Raw genomic sequence first — 22,671 nt, forward strand, 5'->3', positions numbered from 1 at the left:
AACAACAACAAAAAAGAAGGGGGGTGGGGGCCTGCCCTGTGCCCATGGCTCCCTGCAGCCCCCACACAAAGGAGAGGCGACAAAGACATTTTCCACGATGGCAGGTGCTGGTGTCAGATTCCACCCAGAGTGTACTTGCAGAAGAAAGGCAGGCAAAGCTGGGCTCACAGGCAGCGCAAACATGTAGGGTCAGGAGAGTGGGCAGAGCCCCTTGGGAGGAGACAGGAGGCAGGCAAGGCTGAGTCCCAAGGAGGAGAGTGGGCATGTAAAGTGTTAGTCAATGGATGCTCTTCCCGAAAAGCAGGGCGTGGCAGGGGTGGGGGGGAGGGACCCACCAAAGTGTTAGTCTTACCTTGCTCAAGTATCGTAGTGAAGCCATTGTGTATTTTAATCTGAAGGGAGAAAAGATAAAAGTTCAGTGACTGGGAGGATGGCACCTCCACAGCTGAGCCTTATAATGACATGTGCAGCTGATTACACATGTAACCCACCCCCATCCCTAGTTGCCCTAGTCCTAAAGTCTCGCGAATCATTCCTGAAGGTTCACTTGAATACTTACTTGACTGACTGAATACTAGCTGCTGCTGTGTTCACAGATGAGTAGAAGCATCCAGGCCCGAAGGAAAACCTCAGCTTTCCGTCCTTCCTGCCAGGCCCCTCTCACCCCTTCTCACCATCTCACTCCCCACACTTTTCCTGTTCTTGCTTTCAGAGCGTTCCCCAACTCTCTTGAATTCCATATAGCTGGGTCCTTATCGAGCGTGGACATCAGCAGTGACACAAAACGTTGTACACACTGCCACAATTATAAACTCTGATTCTCTGCTGATCTCGTCTGCCAAGGTTGGCGCCGTGACCAGAGACTTTCTCCCATCACTTGGGCGTTCTTTCTCTTCTGTCTCTCTAAAGTGAACATACTTCTGTGAAGTTGTATTTTCCAATCTATGGATGAAAACTCGGCCCCTCACAGAGAACTTGGGGCGGGAAGCCAGGATCCATAACCAGTCCTGGTGACCAAGTGGTACTTCCTTGTTCTACTATGAACTTGGCTCCTTCTCCTTGTGAAGGCATGAGAAACTCTGTCTGGGCTGACTGTGGGTAACAGAGCCAGTGGGTGCTTAGATGATAATGTAATTGTTAGGTTTATTATTTTCCCAGTGTGCCATACTGCACAGCTCCGTTTCATCTAACAGAGAGCACTTCCGTGTGCATGGGCCTACCTTGAGTGGAAGAGCCTCAGGTTTCCAGAGTGCTGTGCCCCTGATGCTCTCCCGTGTGAGAAAAGGCTCTTTATGAAGGGCTCCTTGATCTCACTCTCCTGCAGCCCCCTCGGCCCTGGTTAAGCTGTGCATACAGGCCCTTGATTGGTGGAAACCCAGAAAGCAGATGGCGCGCTAACAATGGAAGACTTGTTTGTAATTGCTGATGAGGACCGGTTTGCTCCTCTCCTGAGGGTCCCCAGACACAGCCTGGTGTGGTGTGCCAGCCCACAAAGACTATCTCAGTAACTGCCAATCCATGGTTGAGTTAAGGAGCTGCATAGGCAGAGACAGTTGGAGGCTGCCTTGATTATTCCACAAGGCTCAGATGTCACCTGCTCTTGACACGCAAGGAGTATTCTTGAAGGGTGACTCCCAGTTGCTGGGACCAGGGAATAGGCTGTAGCTTCGTAGTATAATCCCAAGGGTTAGCATATACATTACTGGAAGAGTCTAGAAGAGAGAGCACTGAGCTTGGAGATGAGAGGATTCTGGGAGGCACATGATGCCTGCGAAGAAAGAGGCCCCACGTATGATTTTCCCCCCATCTTTCTTTTCATCAATTGGACACCAGACATGATCTGAGTACCATTACAGGCTGTAGCAATGGATACAGCAGACAAAACCCCTTGCTTTTGTGGCTGCAGCAGATGGTGGGGGAGGTAGAGCACACAAATAAACAGGCACACATACTTCTGTAGTGTCCTAAGGGGGAGGGCGAATTAGGAAACAAAAGTTTTGAGAGGCTCCATGGTGATTTGAGAGACTGTACTGCAGGGTTACGTGTGTCTTGAATAAGAAGCCATGTCTGGACATTAGCGGTGCTGGGAAATCAGCAGCCAGTTCCTTTCCACGTCGGAGTGCCTGCAGAGACCCCTTCACAGTCTACCTGACGACACTAACCGGCCCCGCTGCAGCCAACTGGCAGTTCATGCACAAGAGTTTGAGCCTGGAGAATCCAGAGGCCATTTTCAGAGCAATGTTTTTACTTTTTGTGTTATGTGACTTCTTTGATATTCTGGATATCAACAAGTATTTTCTTTTTTAATTCAGGAAATAATAAATATGGGTGGAGATTTGTATTCTGCCTAGAGATGCTATCTAGAGATGCTATCTGAGAGTCTGCAGGTCTTCGTAGGGCCTGATCCCTCCAGCTGCAAAGGAGTGCAGTTTGAAGCAAGTTTTTCATCTCTGAGGAAAGCCTGCTGCCCAGTGCTGACACCTGGGGTAAATGCGGGCCAGGGCAGACAAGAAACGCGGCTGCCTCTCCCCATCTCCTTGCTCCTGAACAGTCAGTGTGGAAATGATTAACTGGTTCAAGATAATTAGGAAAGAGAGTGAGTTTGAGAGTTGGCATGGGTGAGGAGAAAGGCTGGACAGGGGCTCCAGCTTTAGGCAAGTGCTAACTATTCTCCCAGCAGGAAGGCAGGCGGAGGGGGATCAGAGCGCTGATGGGGGTTATTCAGAACCCTTGGAATGGCTGTGAAGAAGGGAACAGGTGCAGGCAGTGGATGGGAAAGCCTGCACACGCAACTCAACACTGGCGACCCAAGGCCGGTGGGGATTTGCCAGCCTAATTAACATTTCCAAATGGCCAAGGATGGCTTCCAGTGTTTCCAACCCAGCAGCAGTGGCTATGTTCTGGCTCCAGCCCTGGCACTGAAGTTGGCTTCCTCTGCTTGGTTGCTGGTCTTGCCCATCAACTTTGGTTCTAAAGCAGAAAGCCAGGACAGCTGGACCAACAAGCATGGAAAGACGAAGAAAGCACCCACATTGTGCAGTGTGTGCAGGCACACTTGTGCAGGGCCTTAGTGAACAGTTGGGACATTAAGACAAACTTTGCTGGCACTTTTCCTTTTACCCAACGATTATGTGAACTTAGGAAAGAAGTATGACTAAGTTACAGATCAAAAATTAGTAGTTTACTGCCAACTTACTGGTTATGCCACAGTGGAGAAGGTGTCCGGGCCTCTTCAGCATCTCAAAGCATACAGATGGCTGCACTGTAGCCATGAGGGAGGCTGGCAGTTTTCTCAATCTGGCTACACAGGGCATGGCTATTAAAGTAGTGCTATTTTCAAGAGCCCAAATGTCCATCAACTGATGATGGATGATGAAACATCTTTTGGCAAATTGAAAAGCCTCCAAAAAGGAGGAAGAATCACTCTTCTCTAGGGCACAGACACTGGTAGAGATCCCATGCTTCCTTCGGTGGAGGTCCTGTACCCATGTACACACATGGCGTCACTAACTCAGTTTAGTGGGATATAAAAAAGAAGGCATGAAGGTGGAACTAGGGAAGCCAGGGTGGACTTGATATTTCAATGTACAAAGAAAAACTTTGCTGGCACTTTTCCTTTTGCCCATTACGTGAACTTAAGAACTATGACTAAGTTATACCTTTTAATGCATGAAATTATCAAAGTATAATCATGCTATTAAAATAACATTGAAAAATGTAATAAGCACCACAGCACAAGTGAACTTTGGAAACATGCTATGTGAAAGAAGTCTAATCATAATGCTGTTTGGGTCCATACACGAAATGTTTGGGTATATAGAGGCATAGAAAGGAAGGTGGAGTGGTGGGCTCTCAGGACTGGGGGTAGCGTTTGTGGAAGGAATGAAGACTGACTGAGTGGAAATGAAATATTCTAGAATTAGACTATGGAGGTAGTTGTAGAATCTATGAGAATACTAAAAGTATCAAGTGTCTACTTTAACTACATGATTTGCATGATGTGGGAATTATAACTCAAAACAACTTTTTTTAATAAAGTTTTCTTTTTTTCCTTTGTGATGCTGGAGATTGAAGCCAGGGCCTTGTACATAGTGGTCAAGTCTTTACCACTGACATATATCCACCCCCACCCACACAATTATTTTAAAAAGGCAGAACAGGACAAATAGTATCTGAGAAACACCAGAATGACTTCAAGGTTTGGGAAGAAAATGTACCTGTGAGCCCTGGAGGGAGCGGACAGGCGGTGATGAGGCTATGTGAATGTCACCCACACCTCCTGAACTGAGCCACCCTCAAAGCAAGCACACTTTCTGCAGCTAACACGCTACTTCTAGTGGCCAAGGATGGCTCCAAAGTGTCCTGTACCCTGAGTTCAGCTCTCTTTAATCCCAGCACTCGGGAGGCAGAGGCAGGTGGATCACTATGAGTTTCAAGGCCAGCCTGGTACAAAGTGAGTCCAGTACAGTCAAGGCTACACAGAGAAACCCTGTCTCATCACTTCCCTAACCCCCAAGATAGTAGTGAGGGGGAACTATTTAGGGAGGGGCTAGGAGTGTTCTGTCTCTGTGCTCCCTGGATTTGGTGTGTCCATCACTCAGGACTTTTTTAGTTCCCTGATAGGCATCAGCTTTAAAAAAAAGTGCCAGCTAGGTCTGTGGGCTTTTCTGGGGGGAAGGGGAACTGTGTGTTCTAGCATGTTCCGAAGTATCCAAGGAGACAAACAAGTGATGAGACTCCTTGGTATTTTTATTGGTAGAAATAGTCCCTTGGGGGTGGGGATGAGACTGGGGCTATGGCCTTGTGACCACCTATTCAAAGTGTGTGAGTCCTCAGTCTCAACCCCTAGCACCCAAGCAAATGAGCAAACAAGCAAAACACTCCTTTTGTCTTTAGACAGCCAGGAGGCATGTGGGCCCCGAATCAAGGCTTTCTCTCCTGGGGCTCTTGCCATACATGCCCTTGAAGTTTGGAGGACAATAATTTGGTTCGTGTTAGTTAAATTTCACATTGTCTGGGCCAAAGTAGGAGAGAGAGCCTTTGCCACTCGCACCATAAGTTGCCCTGGCCACAAATCCAACAAATTAGTCCTCTCTGCTTGAGGGGAATGTTTTGCTTTTGGTAGACTAAAAGGGTCCCCCCCATTACACCCCCTCCCCGCCTCAGTCACCTAGTCACCTGTCTATGCCTGTGGGTTGTTTTCAACACATTGGCACCCAAAGGCAGGGACCCTGAATGGGCCAGAGAGTGAGTCCTGTGTGAAGCCCAGATCCTCTCATGACCAGGCAGACACATGGTGTGAGGACACCTCCCTCCTCAGGCCTTCACCTGCCAAGGAGATAAACCTTCCTTACGAGGGTAAATGGTAGGCAGGTGCACAGAAACAGCCCCTGGTAAACAGCGGCTGAAGTCAGGGGGCTGTCCTGTAGACCTTTACCTACTGCTCTGAGAAGGGGTCCAGCTGCACTCCCCAGGCTGGCCTTGAACTCCTGGGCTCCAGGGGTCCTCTCATCTTGGTCTCACCACCACTCGAGGCTTTCCGAGTGAGACAGGACTGCAGGAATCTTGGCCTTACATCGCTGTTCTTGCCGGTCACTCAGTCATTGATTATCTGTGTGCTGGGAACAGCTGTGTCTATAGCTCTTCAAGGCCAGAGTGAGGTGAGTGCCTTCAGATCAAAATCTTACCTGCCCTGCGCTCACCTTCCTCCACCTGCAACACCTTGTAGTGCAAAGACAGGTGTCCCCATATTCCTTTCACCTGGGTAGCCAAGGTGAAGGACTGTGTTCCATGGTACTATGGTGTGGGGCACAGTGCACCGCAGCAGATTTTCAGGAGGGATGTCTCTGTATTGTCAAGGCCTTCGGACTGTCAGTCACAGTAGCGCAGGCCTGCTGTGTGCAGGTGATGATGCAGTGAATAAGGTCTCACCGAACTTGTCCCTGCTTCCACAGACGCCAGACTGAGCCTTTCAAACTGTGATCATGCTGAGCTGCCCAGCTTCTCCAATAGCTGCCTCTCCCCTGTGCCTGCAGGGCGGCTCTGAGCTGAATGTCCATCCACTGCTGGCTGCACTCTTCCCAGCCCTTTTCTACTCCCGCTAGTGTCTAGAAGGCTCCTACACGTGAGGGTTTCCCTTGGCTACTCCCCACCTGGCTTCTACATGTGGCCCATTCCCTCAACTCCTTCTAGAGTCTCCATCAGTGTCACATGCCTCCCCCTGTCCCCACCATCTTATTGATAATTTGGGAATCTTACATCATGTACCCCAACTGCACTCACCTCCCACTCCTCCCTCTCTCATGACCCTCCAAAAAAGGAAGAAGAAATAAACAAAAACCAAAGAAACAAGTCCATCTTGTGTTATCTATATACTCACTGGAGCATGGTCAAACTCCCTGTGGCTAGGCCCCCAAGGGAAGGCGAATCTTTCTCTACCTCTACGCCCCCCAACTGTCCCCCTCTGCCCCAGAAGCCATCAATTGTGGAGAAGCAGGGTCCATGTGGAGGGGCCAGTGAGCATGGGGCCTGTTTTAACGTTCATCTCTGCACTGGATAAGTTTTTTCTCAGTACACTCCCTTGCCCTGTCTTCCATTGTCTTTTCTTGCTTAGCATCAAAGAGGTCCTGATAGCTGATTCTTTCTCCTCCATCCGGGAGGCAGCCTCAAGGGAGGCAAGGCAGGCATCTTTCTGATCTGCCCACTTCTATGGATCCAGAATTTCAGTACCTCGTGGTGGCCTCTAGCATGTCAGGAGGTGGGTGGGGGGCAGGAGACATACTGGTAGGTGGAGTTCACCTGGGATTTTATCATTTTATATTCTTTAAGTGGTGGAAAAATAGGCTTTTGGTTATTCTTTTTCTACCATAACGCTGTAAACCTTCTTATATGCCAAGGATTCAATGTTGGCCATCTTAATACTGTAAATTCTCTCTCCTTCCCTTCTACCAACCCGTCCTCCTACAATATTGATGGGCATGTTTCCCATTTTCAAAACAAACCAAAAAACAAACAAAACAACTTTTTTCCCACTCAACCCCACCCAAGTGTCCCTGGAAAGGGTAGCACAAAACATTCCTTCTATCCAACAGCACACTGCAATGCCAGCACAAGAGCTTCATTTGGCCTTGCTTTAGTTTGCTCTTTGCTAAGTGGAAATCCAAGCAGAATCAGAGTCTTCCAGGAAGCTCCGGCTGCTAAGGCTGCACATGGACCACCTGCGAGGCCAGAGTGACATAATGGCCACAACTGCCATTCACAAAGAATGTGAGCCTGGGGTGCTCCAAACCTTGGGCCCCTCTCAAACTCTAAAGGTTATTTTGAATGAGCTTTAATTACAACTCATTTCCAAAACTCTGTCTGAGAAAGATTCTTGATAGCTGCTGGCCATCCCTTGGTAAGTGCTCCAGTGTCCCCTAGAGCCATAATTAACAGTTAGGCGGGAAAGAGATGCCACCTGCGCATAAAACCCTGGAAGGCCAGGAAAGTGTGATTGACTGACTACAGTATCTCACAGGGAGCAGGCACTCAGAGGTGCTTCCAACGGCAGTAGCTCGGCACCACTCTAAGCTGCCAGCTCCCTTCCCATCCTCGGCAGCTATGACCAGGGTCTGGAGGGGCCACGAGTGTCTGAAAGGCTCTTCCCAGTCCACTCAGTCTGTCCTGGTCATGTGGAAGGGCTTTTTAGTTCTCAGGCATCCTAGGTCTTAGCCAGCGCTGCAAAGGTAAACGCTGGATGACGAAGTGGATACTGCAGGACACAGGACGCAAATCTCTGCTCACAAGCTCCAGGACCACAAGACAGACGGCCCACCCCATCTCAGGGGAGTCTCAGGGTCACTAGCCAGCAGGGTTGTTTTTACTTGTAGTCATATTTTGCACTAACTATCTAGTTTTTTGTTTTTTTGTTTTTTTCCTTTTTGGGCACAGAGTCTTCATGAATATCTTCTTTCTCTCTTAAGACTTCCATTCTCCACAAAATGAGAGCCACAGGCCCTCTCGAGATTCCCGGAACCTTGTGTGTGCCCTTCAGCTGTCTGCTCAGTGGCAGCAGCCTTTGGAAGGCAGGGTCATCTCAGAGATGTTCCATCTGACAGGCTGCAGCACCACATTCTAGCTGACCGAATGGGAAAAAAATGTCTCACCTCTGCTCGTTTCCCAGAGCAACAGGAGGAGAGTAACAGAGTGTTAAAAGGGCATCGGGATGAATAAGCACAAAGCAAGGTGGGGTGACAAACAGGGCCACAGAGAGTTCTCTCTGAGACCCTCAGCGGCACTTACAAGAGCACCCTGAATCAGGTGTCAGTTACTCAGAACTGCACTGCCCAGCCTCAGGGTTAACCCGGCTCCTGGCTTCCCCTCTCTCCCCACACCAGGCTTTGACCACACTGCTTGTCACTGACCCACTTTTCCTAAGAGATCGAGGAAGGAGAAGGCAGATGAGATGTAATTACAGGTGTTTGCTCTGCATCTTGCATCAGACCCAACACATCTGTGGTCTGGAGACACACCTGTACCGCTTAAAGCAACAGCCTGACACCTCTCTGCCCTGCTTTACCATATTTTCCTGTCACAATGTGAGAAAAAAGTGACATGCATTACTCTTTAAAGAACATATAGCCCACTTTGGATAAACACACACACACACACACACACACACACACACACACACACACACACACACACACACATTACATGTGCTAAAAACAAATCCAAGACAGAAGCATAGAAGCCCCTGTACTTGTAAGAGTTATATAAATCCATTGTAAGTTGATCACACTGAAAATACAGTGGCTCCAAGGAGCCAAGCTGGGTCTGGGTGAAAAGATTAAGAGGGGTCAAGGACTTTCTATCAGCGTCTTCTCACCTTTCCAGGAACACATCTGCAAGTTACAAAACAAAAGCCAAGCAGGTAAGAACTGTGCAGGCTGTGTGGAAGGGATCTCAGCTTGGGTCAGATGGATTGTTGGGATGGGGGCAGTTACCTGTTTACAGGACATTTTGGCCAGGAAAAGCCAGGCATGCTGAGGGTGTGAGTTGGGTTGGCTGTGAGCTCTGGAGTAGATGCCAACACAAGAGAACTTATGTATAAGGAAAACTTCTAGGTTCTCTATATGAAACTCTCAAATTTAATCCTGGGCTTTAATATAAAAAACAAACCAGCCATTACTGCATAATTTACGGGACTATCACCACAGGTCAGGTGCTGGGCTGGCGTGCCCATGTGTGGACTGGGGCGGTCAGGGCTATGCTGTCCAACTTGTCAGCAATCTTTGGTTGTTCATTCATGGTTTATGCGTCAGCTTAGTTATTAAGAAAAGGCTAGACTTGATATTCCCTGGAGTCCCTTCTACCTCCACATTCTATGATGTTCTTTGCTGGTTTCCCTAAGCTATGATCAAGCTAAATACATAAGAAGCACGCGTGTAAGCTGTGCTATCAATCTAAGCCTGACTAAGACCATTTTAGCAGGGACAGAGGGAGGGAGACTGAGGAAAGGAATGAACGCTCAGTGAATGCACAGTGGGATTATCCTTCCAGTCAGCACGAAACGCTTGTTGGATCAGGGCCTGGGTTTACCTGTCTGTTTCTGGGGGCTAACATGATAATTAACTGCCCAGTAAAGCATTCCTTCCAGGATCTGTACGCAGAGTGATAAGCCTGGCAGAAGCTGGCACAGTGAGCACATGTGCATGGCGGCCTCAACCAGGGGAAGCCGGCGGAGTTCACACCTTGGGGAAAAGGCCAGTGAACTACAGAGCCAGTCAGTACAGCATCTGCACCCCAGATTCCCTTTGGGACTAAGGTGTGACAAGATGCGCTGTCCGAGGCTTTGCGGATTGATTCCACTGGCTGCCACCAAGTGGCCCTGATGGCCCAGGTTATGGTCTCTGGTGCACTGTCAAAGCTGTTGTAGTGAACAGCAGAAAAGAATGGCAAATGTCTATCCTACGAGGCAGATGAACACAATACTCCTTTCCAAGAGGCCATTCAAACACACATTTGAGGAAGAGGAAAGTTTGCAGCTTTGGGCCGTAGCAGCATCTTAAGACTGACCCAGACTAATCTGGTTTAAGCCCCAATATGACCTACATTCAAGCAGCAGACAGTGGATCAAAGTCGGGGTGACACATTTTCTGCCACTTGCTTTATATCCCAGAGCTTTCACAACCTCGCCTGAAGGAGAAAGCACTACTGACCCTGTCTTGGAGAAATCAAGGGCTGTGATTTTGAGGCTAACAAATAAACAAAGACCTGTGCTCCCTCTGCTGGCTCTCTGTAGCAGTATTGAAGTGGGCAGGAGCCATCAACAGTGTTGGCATGTCATGCAAACACCCGCCAATCCAGGGATACCAAGAACAAATTTCCTTGAACTTGGTTTTATACATTCCTCAGAATAAAAACATATTCTCACCAACTTCTGACTTCTTAATTCTGAAAGTTAGGTATTACAGGAGACAGACTCACTGCACTCCAGTGCCAAACTACTAGCTGGGAGCATAATAGTTGTTTTGGGATTCACTTATCAACAGACACAAGTGGACTCTTCCAAGACTTTTCACAAGCTTCAGAGCAGCTTCAGGGAGGCACGCTGCCCCCGACCCCCCAAAAAACCAAAAAAATCCCCCAGCAACAAGGAAACCCCCCATGCAAGTCCAAACAAGTTTCTTTCCCCCTTTTTGTTCGGTAAGAGCAGTTCCCAAAGGTAAAGATTTACACTATATCCCTTTGGATAATGTCAAACATCAGACTGGATTCTCCAAGTCATTAGCATGCAGAAGAGTGACCTCATGGTGAACAGATGCACTTGGCTGTGAGCAGCAGCGATTACATCAGCCCCTCCCCAGCACTCGAGGGTGCCCACTCCAGTTAACCCTTCAGGAGCGCTTCTCGGCTGCTCTCCCTTCTTGATAACATGACAACACAAACTTAGTCCTTTACTCCCAGAGCTGTGTGGGTTAAGCACACATAAATATGCGAGCATAAAACATACATGTCAATATTGGCTATCTTTTGGATTATTTATTGTTTTTCAATAGGGGAGGGGGCCAAATGGCAAACTGTAGGCAGGGCTAGGTGAAAAAGCCACCCAAATACCTTTCACAATGAGTATTATTAATTCAAGCAACAAAGGCAACAGATACAAGGGGCTGCCTTACACTAACATTTCTGATTGGGAGATGAATCCTCTTTTCAAAGCCGGTGACAGAAACTGAACTCTTACAGATGAAGCCTGTGTCCCTATTCAGAACTCACGGTGCGGCATGGACAGATGTGCTCTGGTCAGAGGGTGTGAGAGGCATAGGCATTTCCTACCAGCAGACTCACGTCAGGCTCACCTGGAACATCTCTCTACAGTGGGACTGTATGCTACCTTCTGGCTGTGCTATATGACACAGTGCAAGCATCTTCCTTAAAGACTGTAGCCAGGCGTGGTGGCGCACGCCTTTAATCCCAGCACTCGGGAGGCAGAGGCAGGTGGATCGCTGTGAGTTCAAGGCCAGCCTGGTCTGCAAAGTGAGTCCAGGACAGCCAAGGCCACACAGAGAAACCCTGTCTCAAAAACCAAAAACAAACAAAGATTGCGCCTTTGCATGAAAGGTACAAACAAAGGCTAGGGGAGTCTGGGCACATGTGTATGAGGAGCCCTGCCCCTGCTCTGATGACACCGACGGCCTCCAAGAGCCTGACTAGGCCCTGTGTGCACTGTGGGGGTTTAAGCTGTTCAAGGTCAGTGTCTCCAGTTGGTCTGTCGCCTAGAAGAGCAGACTTTGCCTCAGTCTCTGAGTGTAAGTTGGCCGGTCTGGGCTCCTCTGGGTTTGACTGTGCTGTCGCAAGAAAATAAGAGTGAAAAGTGTTGTCTTCTGAGGGAGTAGAAGCAGGGGCAGGGAATTCTCTGGAAGTGAGGTCTGCACATAGGCAATGCAGCTCTGAGAAGGTGTCTGGCATTGAGCTGCGGAACTCCATCTTCACTGCACTGCCCTCCGCACTGCAGTTCTGCTCTTTCTAGTCACTGTGAAGGGCACGTGGAATCTGTGAACACCACAAAATGTGGTGCTCATGCTGATCTGAGATAACGACAAACCATATTTGTTTTTGTGTGCTATATATGGTTTCTTGCTCCAGGTATAAAGTTCTACTGCCTGCCCCAAGAAGCTGTTGGAATTTTTATTAAGTAATTAAAAGAAAAGAAAAGAAAACCCCTATTGGCCATCCTCTCCTAAGTAGTCACACAAATCCAAATGCTCCTATAGTCTCACTTAAGCTATTCTGAACTGATTAAATAATTATGAACTTTACTTATTCAGAGGCTAAAATATACATAGAAAATAATACCCATTATTGTTTCAATAACATCGATAATCATCAACCTTAAAAATACAAAAGTTAAGAAATAAAAACATTTAGCTATTATCTCATTTTTTCTTTTATTTTTAAAAAATAAAATGTTTTCTTAAAAGTTAAAAAAAAAAACAAAACCAAGCAAAGCAAAAACAAAAACCTGCACTGAAAAAAACGAAGCCCCAGTGTCTCCAAAGGATGAGAAGAGGCTGAACCGAGCTCTAACGCATTAGCCTGCAGTGGATTCCTCGTGTTCTTTCACTGAAAAATTAGACACAATTTTAAACCTCTAGCCAGACTGCGTATGAAATCTTCATTTCCCTTGAAACAGATTTTTTTTTCTTGTCTTAGATAGAATGCTGGCAGAGTGTATAAAAGAATTCAATTCACAGCTGTTCTATTTTTTTTAATGTAAGAAGCATTAATCAAAGCTTTAAGTTAGAAGCTTTTCTCATGTTGCTCAGTATCCCAGTTCAACAAAGATCAATAGAGGCCATGCCTGTGTTTCTCTCGCCTCACCAGGAAGCAGAGGCGTGATTATGTAAATGGGCTCCGCACCTTGGCCAGCCTGCTTATCTCTCCAGCCTTCTGCCTGCTGCCCTGGCTCGATGTGCTAGAGCCTCTCTCTCTTATCTCCCGACAAAGCTCCAAGAGGCGTGGACTGAAGCCAGCGATGTTAAACAGTGACGCATGGCTGATTTTATTTGTAAGTGATTTATTTCACTGAATTTGATTTTTTTCACTTCGTGTGTAAGATATTTGTTAACAAGTCAGCAAAGGAGAAGCAAGGCTGTGTTCAGAAGCAATTAACACAGGCTAGAAATCTATTAAGCTTCCTTATAGCTATGCTGAAACAAGGGAAGGCAAAGGAAGCCCTTCACTGGGAATTTCAATATGCCGGAGACTAAATATCCCACTTACTCTCTGACAGGTAATTAATCTGTAACAGCATGCAGAAATTCACAAGTACTATTTTGATTCTTTAAAAAAAAAAACCCATAATAATCATATCAACATTTTAAGTGGCAGCACTTATTTTTTTTCAAACTGATACTATTATATAAAAATAGTTATGTGCCTAAAAACAAGGAAATCCATGGAAAATTCTGCAATTCCACTTGCCTACTAAATGAAAAGCATTATAAGGCGTTTTCTAAAATGCTGCACACCAGGTGCTGCTCTGGCCGGTGGCTTGTCCGCACGACACCAACCACTCCAGAGAGCGCTATGCACGGGGCCCTCAGTAATGACAGGCCTGGGGACACCGGCCTTCCACGTCTCCAGCAGTAACCCCTGACCTCAGTATCTCCGCAGCGTAATCCCCATTTAGCGTTAGTAGCGACGGCTTCAACTGTGAGGAGCTCTTTTTTTGATAAGTATGCAGTGATTTGGGCATCGCTTTTTAAACAACAGATTCCCAGCGCAGCAAGAAGCCCACACTCCTGAATGGAGGAGGCGCACGTTATTGAGAAAAAGTTCATTAACCTTGCTAGATTGGAGGGTTAACAGGATAGCTGAAGAAAGGAACACAGCAAACAGCCAGGATACAAAACAAATTAAAACGAATGTCATCATTCCTTTTGAAATTCATTAGTTGATTCAGAGGGAGAATGTTCTTCTTAAATTTGCAAGCATTTATCTGTGAAAAACAGGTGTACGTCTGCTACTCAAATGCATCTGAGCGGGAGGGAGGAGAACAATGCAGACTCACCCGATCCACCGAGGGAGTAGCTGGGAGAGGGGGAGAAGACTTGAGCTGCGAAATCCTCAAACGTCATGACCTCACGGTGGTTCTGAATTATGGCTTCCAGATACAGAGCCCGCTCTTCGTAGCTGCAGTGACTGGTTAAGGAGACAAGCACACGTGCGGTTTCTCGGCTTTCCCCGCTCGGTGTGAAAAAGCGTCTTGGAAACTCTTTAGCATTTTGCCAGAAAGTTAAATGTTTGTCACACAGAATAGAGAGACGTTAGCTGGCTTTTAGCTTCATTACATTAAACCGTAATATCATTAATACATGTGTGTGTACCAAAAGTTACAGGATTGTATCAAAGCACTGGTTATGTCATTTCTAAGATGGACTTAAGCAAGAGGAGAGGTGGGTGATTGCAACAGCATGGCAGTGGCTGGTGTGACAGCCTCGGCTTCACTCATAATCTAGGCCAACAAAGATTCTCAGTCTAAAGACACAAGGACCTGATGCTTCGAGTAAGAGCTGGCGATACAGCGGTGAACACTTTCAGCAAAAATAAGAAAACGTAAGTTCTTGGCTAGAGGAGGCCAGGAGTTATAATCTGCAAAGGCAGCAGAGTTTGGGGAGGGTCAGCGATAAGAGTAAGAACGCACACAGAGGGCGGAGCAAATGGTGTACAGTGCAGTTCCAAAAGAAAAAAGAAAAATAAGAAAGAAACCATCGCCTTCTAATTAAAGCTGCAGTCTGGAACACTCAAATGTGTAATCAAAAACCAGTCACCAATAAAACTTACAAGCGTAACACGCTGAAGCAACTCTCCAGCTGTCTTACTAGGGCCCCTGCGTGTGGCAGCCTTTCACAGGGCAGGAAGCAAACCTTCCCCTTTGTGCAAGGCTGCTGCTTCCTCTGCGGTGAATCATGTGCTTCCACTAGCAGGATGACAGTGAACAGAGGCGCTGCGCATACAACTTTAGGAATTAACACGCAGGGAAGCAAGCATGATGTCTCACTTGCCCCTTCCTCATTATCGATGCAAAAGTTAAAGGGTGTGTTCTGGTTATTTTGAAAATTGTGCAATTTCTTCATGAACACAAAAAGCAGGGAATGTAGATTCCCACTGGTTTGTCAGCAGGAGCTGCAAAGAGGAAACGCGATTCTTTCTGCATGTCTCTCTCACTAACCTTCTGTGTATCCTAAAACAATCTTTTCAAGATGTCCACTTGGAAAATATAAATTGGGAACAATTACATCGTTCCAGGTAGTTTCTCTAGAACTTGTTTTAAAACTGGAGACACTTTTCCGTTTCCCTTTGGCCGAGTCTTGACACCAAGTTCTAGGTGCAGGCCCTCTGCCCTCTGTGCACTCAGGGCACGGTGGCGCACCATGAGAGGACTGGAGGCACACTGGGGCAGTGCTCACTCACCTAGTAGCCACATGTGACCATCACAGTGTAAATGTTCATTAACTGAAATGCAAAAGGGATGACTATGCCTCTCTGGCCTAATCCGTACACTTCAAACATTCAGTTGTCATCCAAGCCAAACTACAGATGCCGGCCCTGCCTGCGTACATCAGTAGAAAGGAGGGTGGGGTTTGCTTTGTGCTAGAATTTCCCTTTAAGCTTGCTCTATACAACTTATTATTATTATTTTTTAACTGAAGAAGATGCACTGGAAGCTTTCAAAAGTGGCCCCTCTGAAGATTTATGATTTTATGGATGGTCACAGAGCTTCAGAGCTGGCTCCTGGGCTGTGGGCTGAACTCCTGGTGACTCGCCTTTAATGAACAGGCTGCCAAACTTCCTCAGCGAGAGGCGCCTGCTCAGGCCCAATTCTAGAGGGACCCACTAATGCCATTCACGTCTCATTATGAGCATGCTCATTCTGCACAACGCTTGGCTGTCGCCACAGAGCGGCCCTCCGTGTATGGCCCCAGCAAGCCACTGGTCCAGGGAACAGCAGGACGTTAGGCCTGAGTGGCCGTCTGGCGAACAGGCCCTCTGACACTAAGCTGGCACGTGCTGGCCCAGCAGGGGCTGAGCCAGGCGTGACAAATTACTCAAAGAGCTGAGCTAAACTTATGGCTGACAACCACCTGAGCCTTCGGACTGCTGTGGCCCACTGTCAATGCTCAATTCATGGCTCCCCCACCCCACCCCCACCCCTTTCAGTACAGTCTGCTTGTGAGCCTGGGTTAGAGCAGGCACGTCCCTCTAAAGACCTGTCACATGCTCTGCCTAGTATTGTCCTGCTGTTTCCTGAAAGGTTCTACCGCGCCTAACACATCCTCATACAGGGCTGGGGACGATGGTGACCAACAGAAATGTGCATGCCCTTTGCTATATTCTCCACGGAAGTCTTATCTGGAAAGTAGCCTTGTTAATCAAACTTAAAATCAAACCTACAGGACTGCTGCACACTGATCCCAGGGGGCTGTCCATCATCCTTATCCTGGGTGACACCCTCCGACTGTCAAAAGGCTGGCCCCTGTCATGACTGAGAGATCGGGGCTCTCAGGAGAAAGTGTAGCACCGCACTCACAGGGGGCGAATGTCAAGGTCTGAGAAGCTGCTCTGATTCTTGTATCACAGGACTACAGACAACAGCAAGAGCCAAGAGTGCTTCCAGAATTGGATCCCAAAGGAGGAGATGGTCCTTCACAGAAGGACAGCCGTTCAGGCCCTAGACTGTGTGTCTCTCTCTCTCTCTCTCTCTCTCTCTCTCTCTCTCTCTCTCTCTCTCTCTCTCTCTCTCTCTCTCTCTCTCTCCCTCTCCCTCTCAACAGTGTTAACTACCACCGAACTGGGTGTTGTCATTTAGACAAACATCCATAGTGGGTTGGCTTAGACTAAGAGATTCAAAAGCAACTCACTTGGATCCAGGACAAAGAGAAAGTAAGTATCATCCCAGCCTGGACAATGCTTTGAACAGACAAGAACACATGAATACCCCAAATCACTTGTTTAGTAGTCTTAGAAAAATACAGCCCTGGTCTGTTTGTTTATCTCTGTGTGGTGTGTATAGGCATGTGCACATGAATGTGTGTACATGCATGCGGGCGAGTGCATGACGCTGTGTGTGGAGAGCAGAGGTCTTGCCAAACAGTTTTCTTGATTGCTCTTAATATTAGTTTTTGAGACCTGAAGTCTGTTAGTCTCTGTGCCCCTATCACACAGCCATGCTGCTGTGCCCAACTTTTAGGTAGGCATCAGGGATCTGAACTCAGGTCCTCATGTTTGCACAATGAACACTTTACTCTGAGGGTCCTAACTGAATGTACTGAACTATGACAAGGAAGAGTTGCAGCAATGTTGTCTGACACTTATTATCCTCAGAGCCTCAAAAACAAAATAAAACCAAACCGAACCACCCCCACGCAAAACCAACCAACAAACAAACAAGAGAAGGAAAAGTGTAAGTAGGCATCAAAATGCAAGCTCCTCCCCAGGCTGGGGCTGCTGAAGCTCTGGGCCATAAACCCAACATCCGTTTTGATGCCAGGCACTGCTCTTCGCTCTCTGAAAAGTACCCCGAGAAACACAAAACTTCGAATTCTGTTCTGAATGACTGCCTCACTAATATGATAAAAATGCTTTCAAAGAGGGGTATTTTTTCTTGATCACTCACCTCGAGCTTTCTGCTCTCAGTGGGGCCTTACTACGTAGCCATGCTTGGCCTGGAATTCACAATCCTCCTGCCTCTCCTTACCAGCTGCTGGGACTACAGGTGAGAGCCGCTGTGCCTGGCTGTATTTGAGCTTCCTTAGTAAACTATTCCTACGTTGTTACATATAAAGTCCACTCAGATGTCTCCAGTGGTCAAAAAAATCAATAAACCTGACAGACTCTGCTGGGAATCCAACCCCATGATTCCAACTTTAGTCTGATTATTATTTGATATTTTAGAACAGCAACAATGTAACAATAAGGAAGGTGCTTGTTTCTGATGAGAATCCTGGCCCTTTCCCTCACAAGATGGTGAAGGAAGAAGCCACCCCAACTCGCAGCTTCAGTTGTCTTAGAGGTACAATGCAGATGGGACAGATTATTGGGATCCGACCCAGGAACCCTCTGCACAGGATTCCTATGGAAAAAGCAGCATGGTAACAGGGATGGCCTGCACTGGCCACCTTAGTGTGGGCTCACAGGTTCTGTTAAGGAACACTGAAGTGAACGAGCTGGGAGAGCCTCTGGATAGGCTTTGCAGTGACCAAGTTATGTTACTGATTGGAATCGTCAGCTCAAAACTGTCAAGTACTTTCTGGTGTCACAGTTACCCTCTCTCTACACTAGAACTACATGAGAATGTGGACTTTCTGACTTTTACTGCTCTCCGTGAAGATCACAAATTCCAGAATACACTGGTCAAGACCAGGGTGTCATGCAAGGCTGGGAGCTAAATTCCTAATTGAGGACAAACCATCGGACTTAAATATGTGTGTGGGCTACAAACAACCTGTGATGCAAACCTGGGTACACAGAGACCGCGCTGACTGCATGAAAAGGAGAAAAACAATTCCCCCTTTTAATCTCCCTCTTCCCTCTCTTTCTCTCCCTCTGCCTCTCCTCCCCTGTCTATACTCTGTGAAGGCTGACTGTTAAGCATTTCAATCATCTGTCCTGGAGTTTGGAAGAGGCATTCTGCAGGTGGTACTTTTTTAATCCTTTGGAACCTGTGTTGCTCAGCCCTTCTCCATAGATTCTAACTCTGGACATGATATTCAGGCTGGCCTCAGGGCAGGCTGCCTCCTGATAGTGGGTGTGTGCCACACCAGTCATTTCATGTCCCTATCCTGAAGTTTCATAACACTTGCAGCAACTTATTATGACATAAACAAGCCCGAAGCTACATGTCCTTGAAGCCACCAGCTTTTTGACTCTCCAGCAGCCATCTGCAAAGACAGGAAGTCATGACTCAGAACTGTCAGAGAGGTGTCATTTGTTCCTCGGAAGAATTCTGACACCTTCGTCTATCGGGGTCACCACCACCTCATCACAAAGCTAGCTCCCAGGTTAGCTTTCTGGGCTTGTTGAAAAGAACCACAAAGTAAAGGGCTCACAGACTTTCTACCTTACTACTTCTGGAAGGCCAGATCCTGAACTCAGCAGCAGTGCCCTCCCCTCCCCTCGGGGGAGCTAAGAAATTCTGTTCTCCGTCCTCTAGACGCCAGGAGGATGTCCACACTCTGGCTTGCGTGGGCTCATGACTCCTGCTTCTTTGTGTGCCTATCAGCAGGACATTTGTCATTGGATCTAGTACCCACCAGAAGAGCTCCTCATCTCAAGACCTCTACTTACTCAGGGTTCAGTGATTATGATGCTACTCTCTGTTCATTCTTACATCACAGCTGCTGCTTCTAAATCCTCTCTATAATGTTTATTGCACTTTTACAAAAGGCTCAAAAATGCACGTATTCTGTGCACACCTCAGGAAGTAGGTGATACACCTGGGGGACACGTAGCATACATACACTTGAGAGAATGTGAAAAATCAGATGCAGGAAAGGTGGGGAGAGTTGGGGACAGAAAAGCTTGATGAGAGGTCACAGTTGGGATCGGAGGCCCTGACCTGACGCACTTCTGATCCTTGACACATCTGGCTCCCTGCCACTAGGCAGGATCCACCACAGGTGGGTTCAGGTGGCCATGCCTCACTCTAAACAAATGGATGACATTCCACAATGACCAGTGCGGGGGCAGAGGCAGTTATATTTTAAAGCCATGCATCCTTTCCATGGAGAGTCTGTTTGTCTTTCGGTAGAATGCAAATTTCAGTGTTAGGACTATTTAAGATGGCAAATACATGAATCATTCAATGTAAATGTCACAGCCTGGTGACATGAAGAGGAGGCTTCTGACTGAATAATGCGACCGCATGAAGTGGAGGCTCTGGAAGAGGAAATGAAAGACGTGGGTACAAGATATTAGATTAGGTCTCCAGCCCTAATGACGCACTCCTGAGGGGAGGGGCCGCTCCTGCTCAAGAAGAAGAAAACACCCATATAACTAAGTTTAAGAGTAATTCTGAGGAAATGATAAGAACAAATGGAAATGGGGGAAAGCAGATTTTCTTTGGGCTATTAAATTAGGCTTTTGGAGAGAAGATCTGCTCTCACGTCCCCAGGCCATCAGCAATGGAATTTAAGGCAGCCTTTCAGGATCTGAGATATTCCAAGGGTGCCATGGATGTGGTCCATATTTTCATGAGAAGTGGTCAGCATTGTTCTTCCTCAGGGACTGGCTGGTGAGGAGACTATCTTTTAATCACAGCCTTTTCACATCTCTGTCTCCTCCACTTCTCCTGGACTGCCTTACCTTCAGCAAGTGAGAGAATGGCCCCGACACTGTCAATCAAAGTCTCCCAGGAGCAAGAATATAACTGACAAGAAAATTAGCCATTCAGCAAATTTCAGGTCTCGAGAAAGTGCTGTGAAGTTGGGTGAGAACTGACGCAGCAGGCTACTTGGCTGATGAAACTCACTGGAGAGGTCAGGGGTCAGATGGAACAATTGATGCCCGAGAGTTCTGGGTGCTTGTGACAATGACTTGATTTCTGGGAGGAAGGAGTCAGTGTCACTTGGGTGGTTTCTCCTCTTTCATCCCAAAGATCTACTTTAGACCTTAATCAGAGCAATGACCACTGGGACTTTTTGCAGACATTTTATATTCATGAAGTGTTGACTAAGTGGAAGGCAATCAGAAATGTACAACCACTTGGAAATGCCTTGAGCCCCGTTTCTGGCAAAGCATAAAAAGAGAAGGTGATTAAATAGGAATACATATGGACTTTCAGTTCTACTTTCATCCTGTTGAGTGAAAAGATATTAAATAAAATAGACTCTAAGTAATATCTAGTACAATGCAACTGGCCTGAATTATTTGTAATTATTGGACAAGTACTCTGATCTTGAGGACTGAAAGCCATTTCCATTTACCCTGCAGATTAGTTTATATCTAGGTTGATTCTAAGAATAAAATGAACACTGGGTGTAGTGGCATGTGTCTGGAACACATAAGAGGCTGAGGCAGGAGGATGGAAGCCTGAGGCCAGCCTGGGCTGTAGAGTGAATTTGAGCTGCTGCCTGGGAATGGCCCTCAGACCCTACAGAAACCACTCTTACGATGACTCCAAGTTCCCCACCCACTTTCTTATTTAATTTTGAAACCAACTTTAGGGAAATGGCTGCTTTGGGAGATGTTTACAAACTCTGAGGTTTAGTTAAGTTTTTTTTTCTTCCATCTATGTTTTTAAAAATAATAAAGGTGGACTGGAGAGATGGCTCAGAGGTTAAGAGCACTGGCTACTCTTCCAGAGGTCCTGAGTTCAGTTCCCAGCAACCACATGGTGGCTCACAGCCATCTGTAATGAGATCTGGCGCCCTCTGCTGATGAGTGTGAAGACAGAATACTCATATACATAAAATCCATTAATCTTAACAAATAAACAAATAAAGGTGGGGGTTGGAGGACTGGCTGTTCTTCCAGAGGGCCCAGGAACCTACACAATGGCTCACCACTATCGGTTCCAAGGGAACCAATGCTTTCTTCTGGCCTCTGTGGGTACCAGGTACAGATGTGATACAGAGACATATACATGCAGACAGAACACCCATACACATAAATAACAACAAAACAACAACAATGTAATAGAGCTAGAGTGTATTTGGATAGACACAATAATTTTTCTACATTTTTATAAAATCATTCTAGTGGGTGAGTTTTCTGGGAAAATATTCATGTTAATATTGAATTATCAGATGATAAGAATAAACTCCAAAGCCGGGCGTGGTGGCGCACACCTTTAATCCCAGCACTCGGGAGGCAGAGGCAGGCGGATCGCTGTGAGTTCGAGGCCAGCCTGGTCTACAAAGTGAGTCCAGGATGGCCAAGGCTACACAGAGAAACCCTGCCTCGAAAAACCAAAAAAAAAAAAAAAAAAAAAAAAAAAAAAAAAAGAATAAACTCCAAGAAAAATTAGGGGTTTACCAAATAATAGTACCCTAAATAATGAGGTGATATCTCTGAAGGGTTGCCAAATGATCTTTCTAGCCTACCCAGACCATGCAGGGCTGTGTGAAAGGGTGCCCCAACACCTGACGGATAAACATAGCTGCTGATCCCGAAACCAGAACGTACCACAGATTTACCAGAGCAAAACAGCAAGTAACACTGCAGCTGTGGAAAACTCAGCTGGAAATCCAGGGGAATTCTAATATCACAGAGGTCCTCAGTGTTTCAAAGCAGCAGAATGGCTGCCCTTTGGTATTAAAGGAACTGATGCTATCAAAAACAGAATGTGAAGAAATGTCCACTAAGGAGGAGCCGCACTGGGGAGAGAGACCTGACCACCACGCAGAGCACAGAGTATGTCTTCATGTGTAACCCTGGGACCAGCTACTCTGCTGTCAGTATGGCTAGCTGGTCAAAAACCATCTGTCCTGGGCAAGGCCAAAATGCCAGAGGAGGGTGAGGCAGCATTTCACCTTGTTGGGAACGTGGTTTGGGGACACGGGAAGGGACAGCTCTTCCTTTCCTTTACTCTTTGGCATTTGATTCAAGGCATGTATGGGGGGAGGATAATGGCCAGGAAATAAAAGTGGGCTACTCAAATATTTTGATAGAAATCTTAGATAGAAGCAG

The 22,671-nt window shown here is 46.9% G+C and overlaps 1 protein-coding gene across 1 annotated transcript in view; it reads right to left on the minus strand.

Annotated features, from left to right (window-relative positions):
- Positions 1 to 351: 351 nt before the first annotated feature.
- The window catches only part of Ralgapa2 (Ral GTPase activating protein catalytic subunit alpha 2), a 282,989-nt gene continuing 260,669 nt past the window's right edge, over positions 352 to 22,671 (minus strand). The window contains exons 39-40 of the mRNA XM_051144780.1: positions 14,054 to 14,175; positions 352 to 392 (exon numbers count right to left, since the gene is read on the minus strand). Of these exons, the coding sequence (XP_051000737.1) occupies positions 388 to 392; positions 14,054 to 14,175 (127 nt within the window). The 3' untranslated portion in view covers positions 352 to 387. The remainder of the gene's footprint in view (positions 393 to 14,053; positions 14,176 to 22,671) is intronic.

Source organism: Acomys russatus, chromosome 4 (assembly GCF_903995435.1).
Source record: "Acomys russatus chromosome 4, mAcoRus1.1, whole genome shotgun sequence".
Classification (NCBI taxonomy): Eukaryota; Metazoa; Chordata; class Mammalia; order Rodentia; family Muridae; genus Acomys; species Acomys russatus.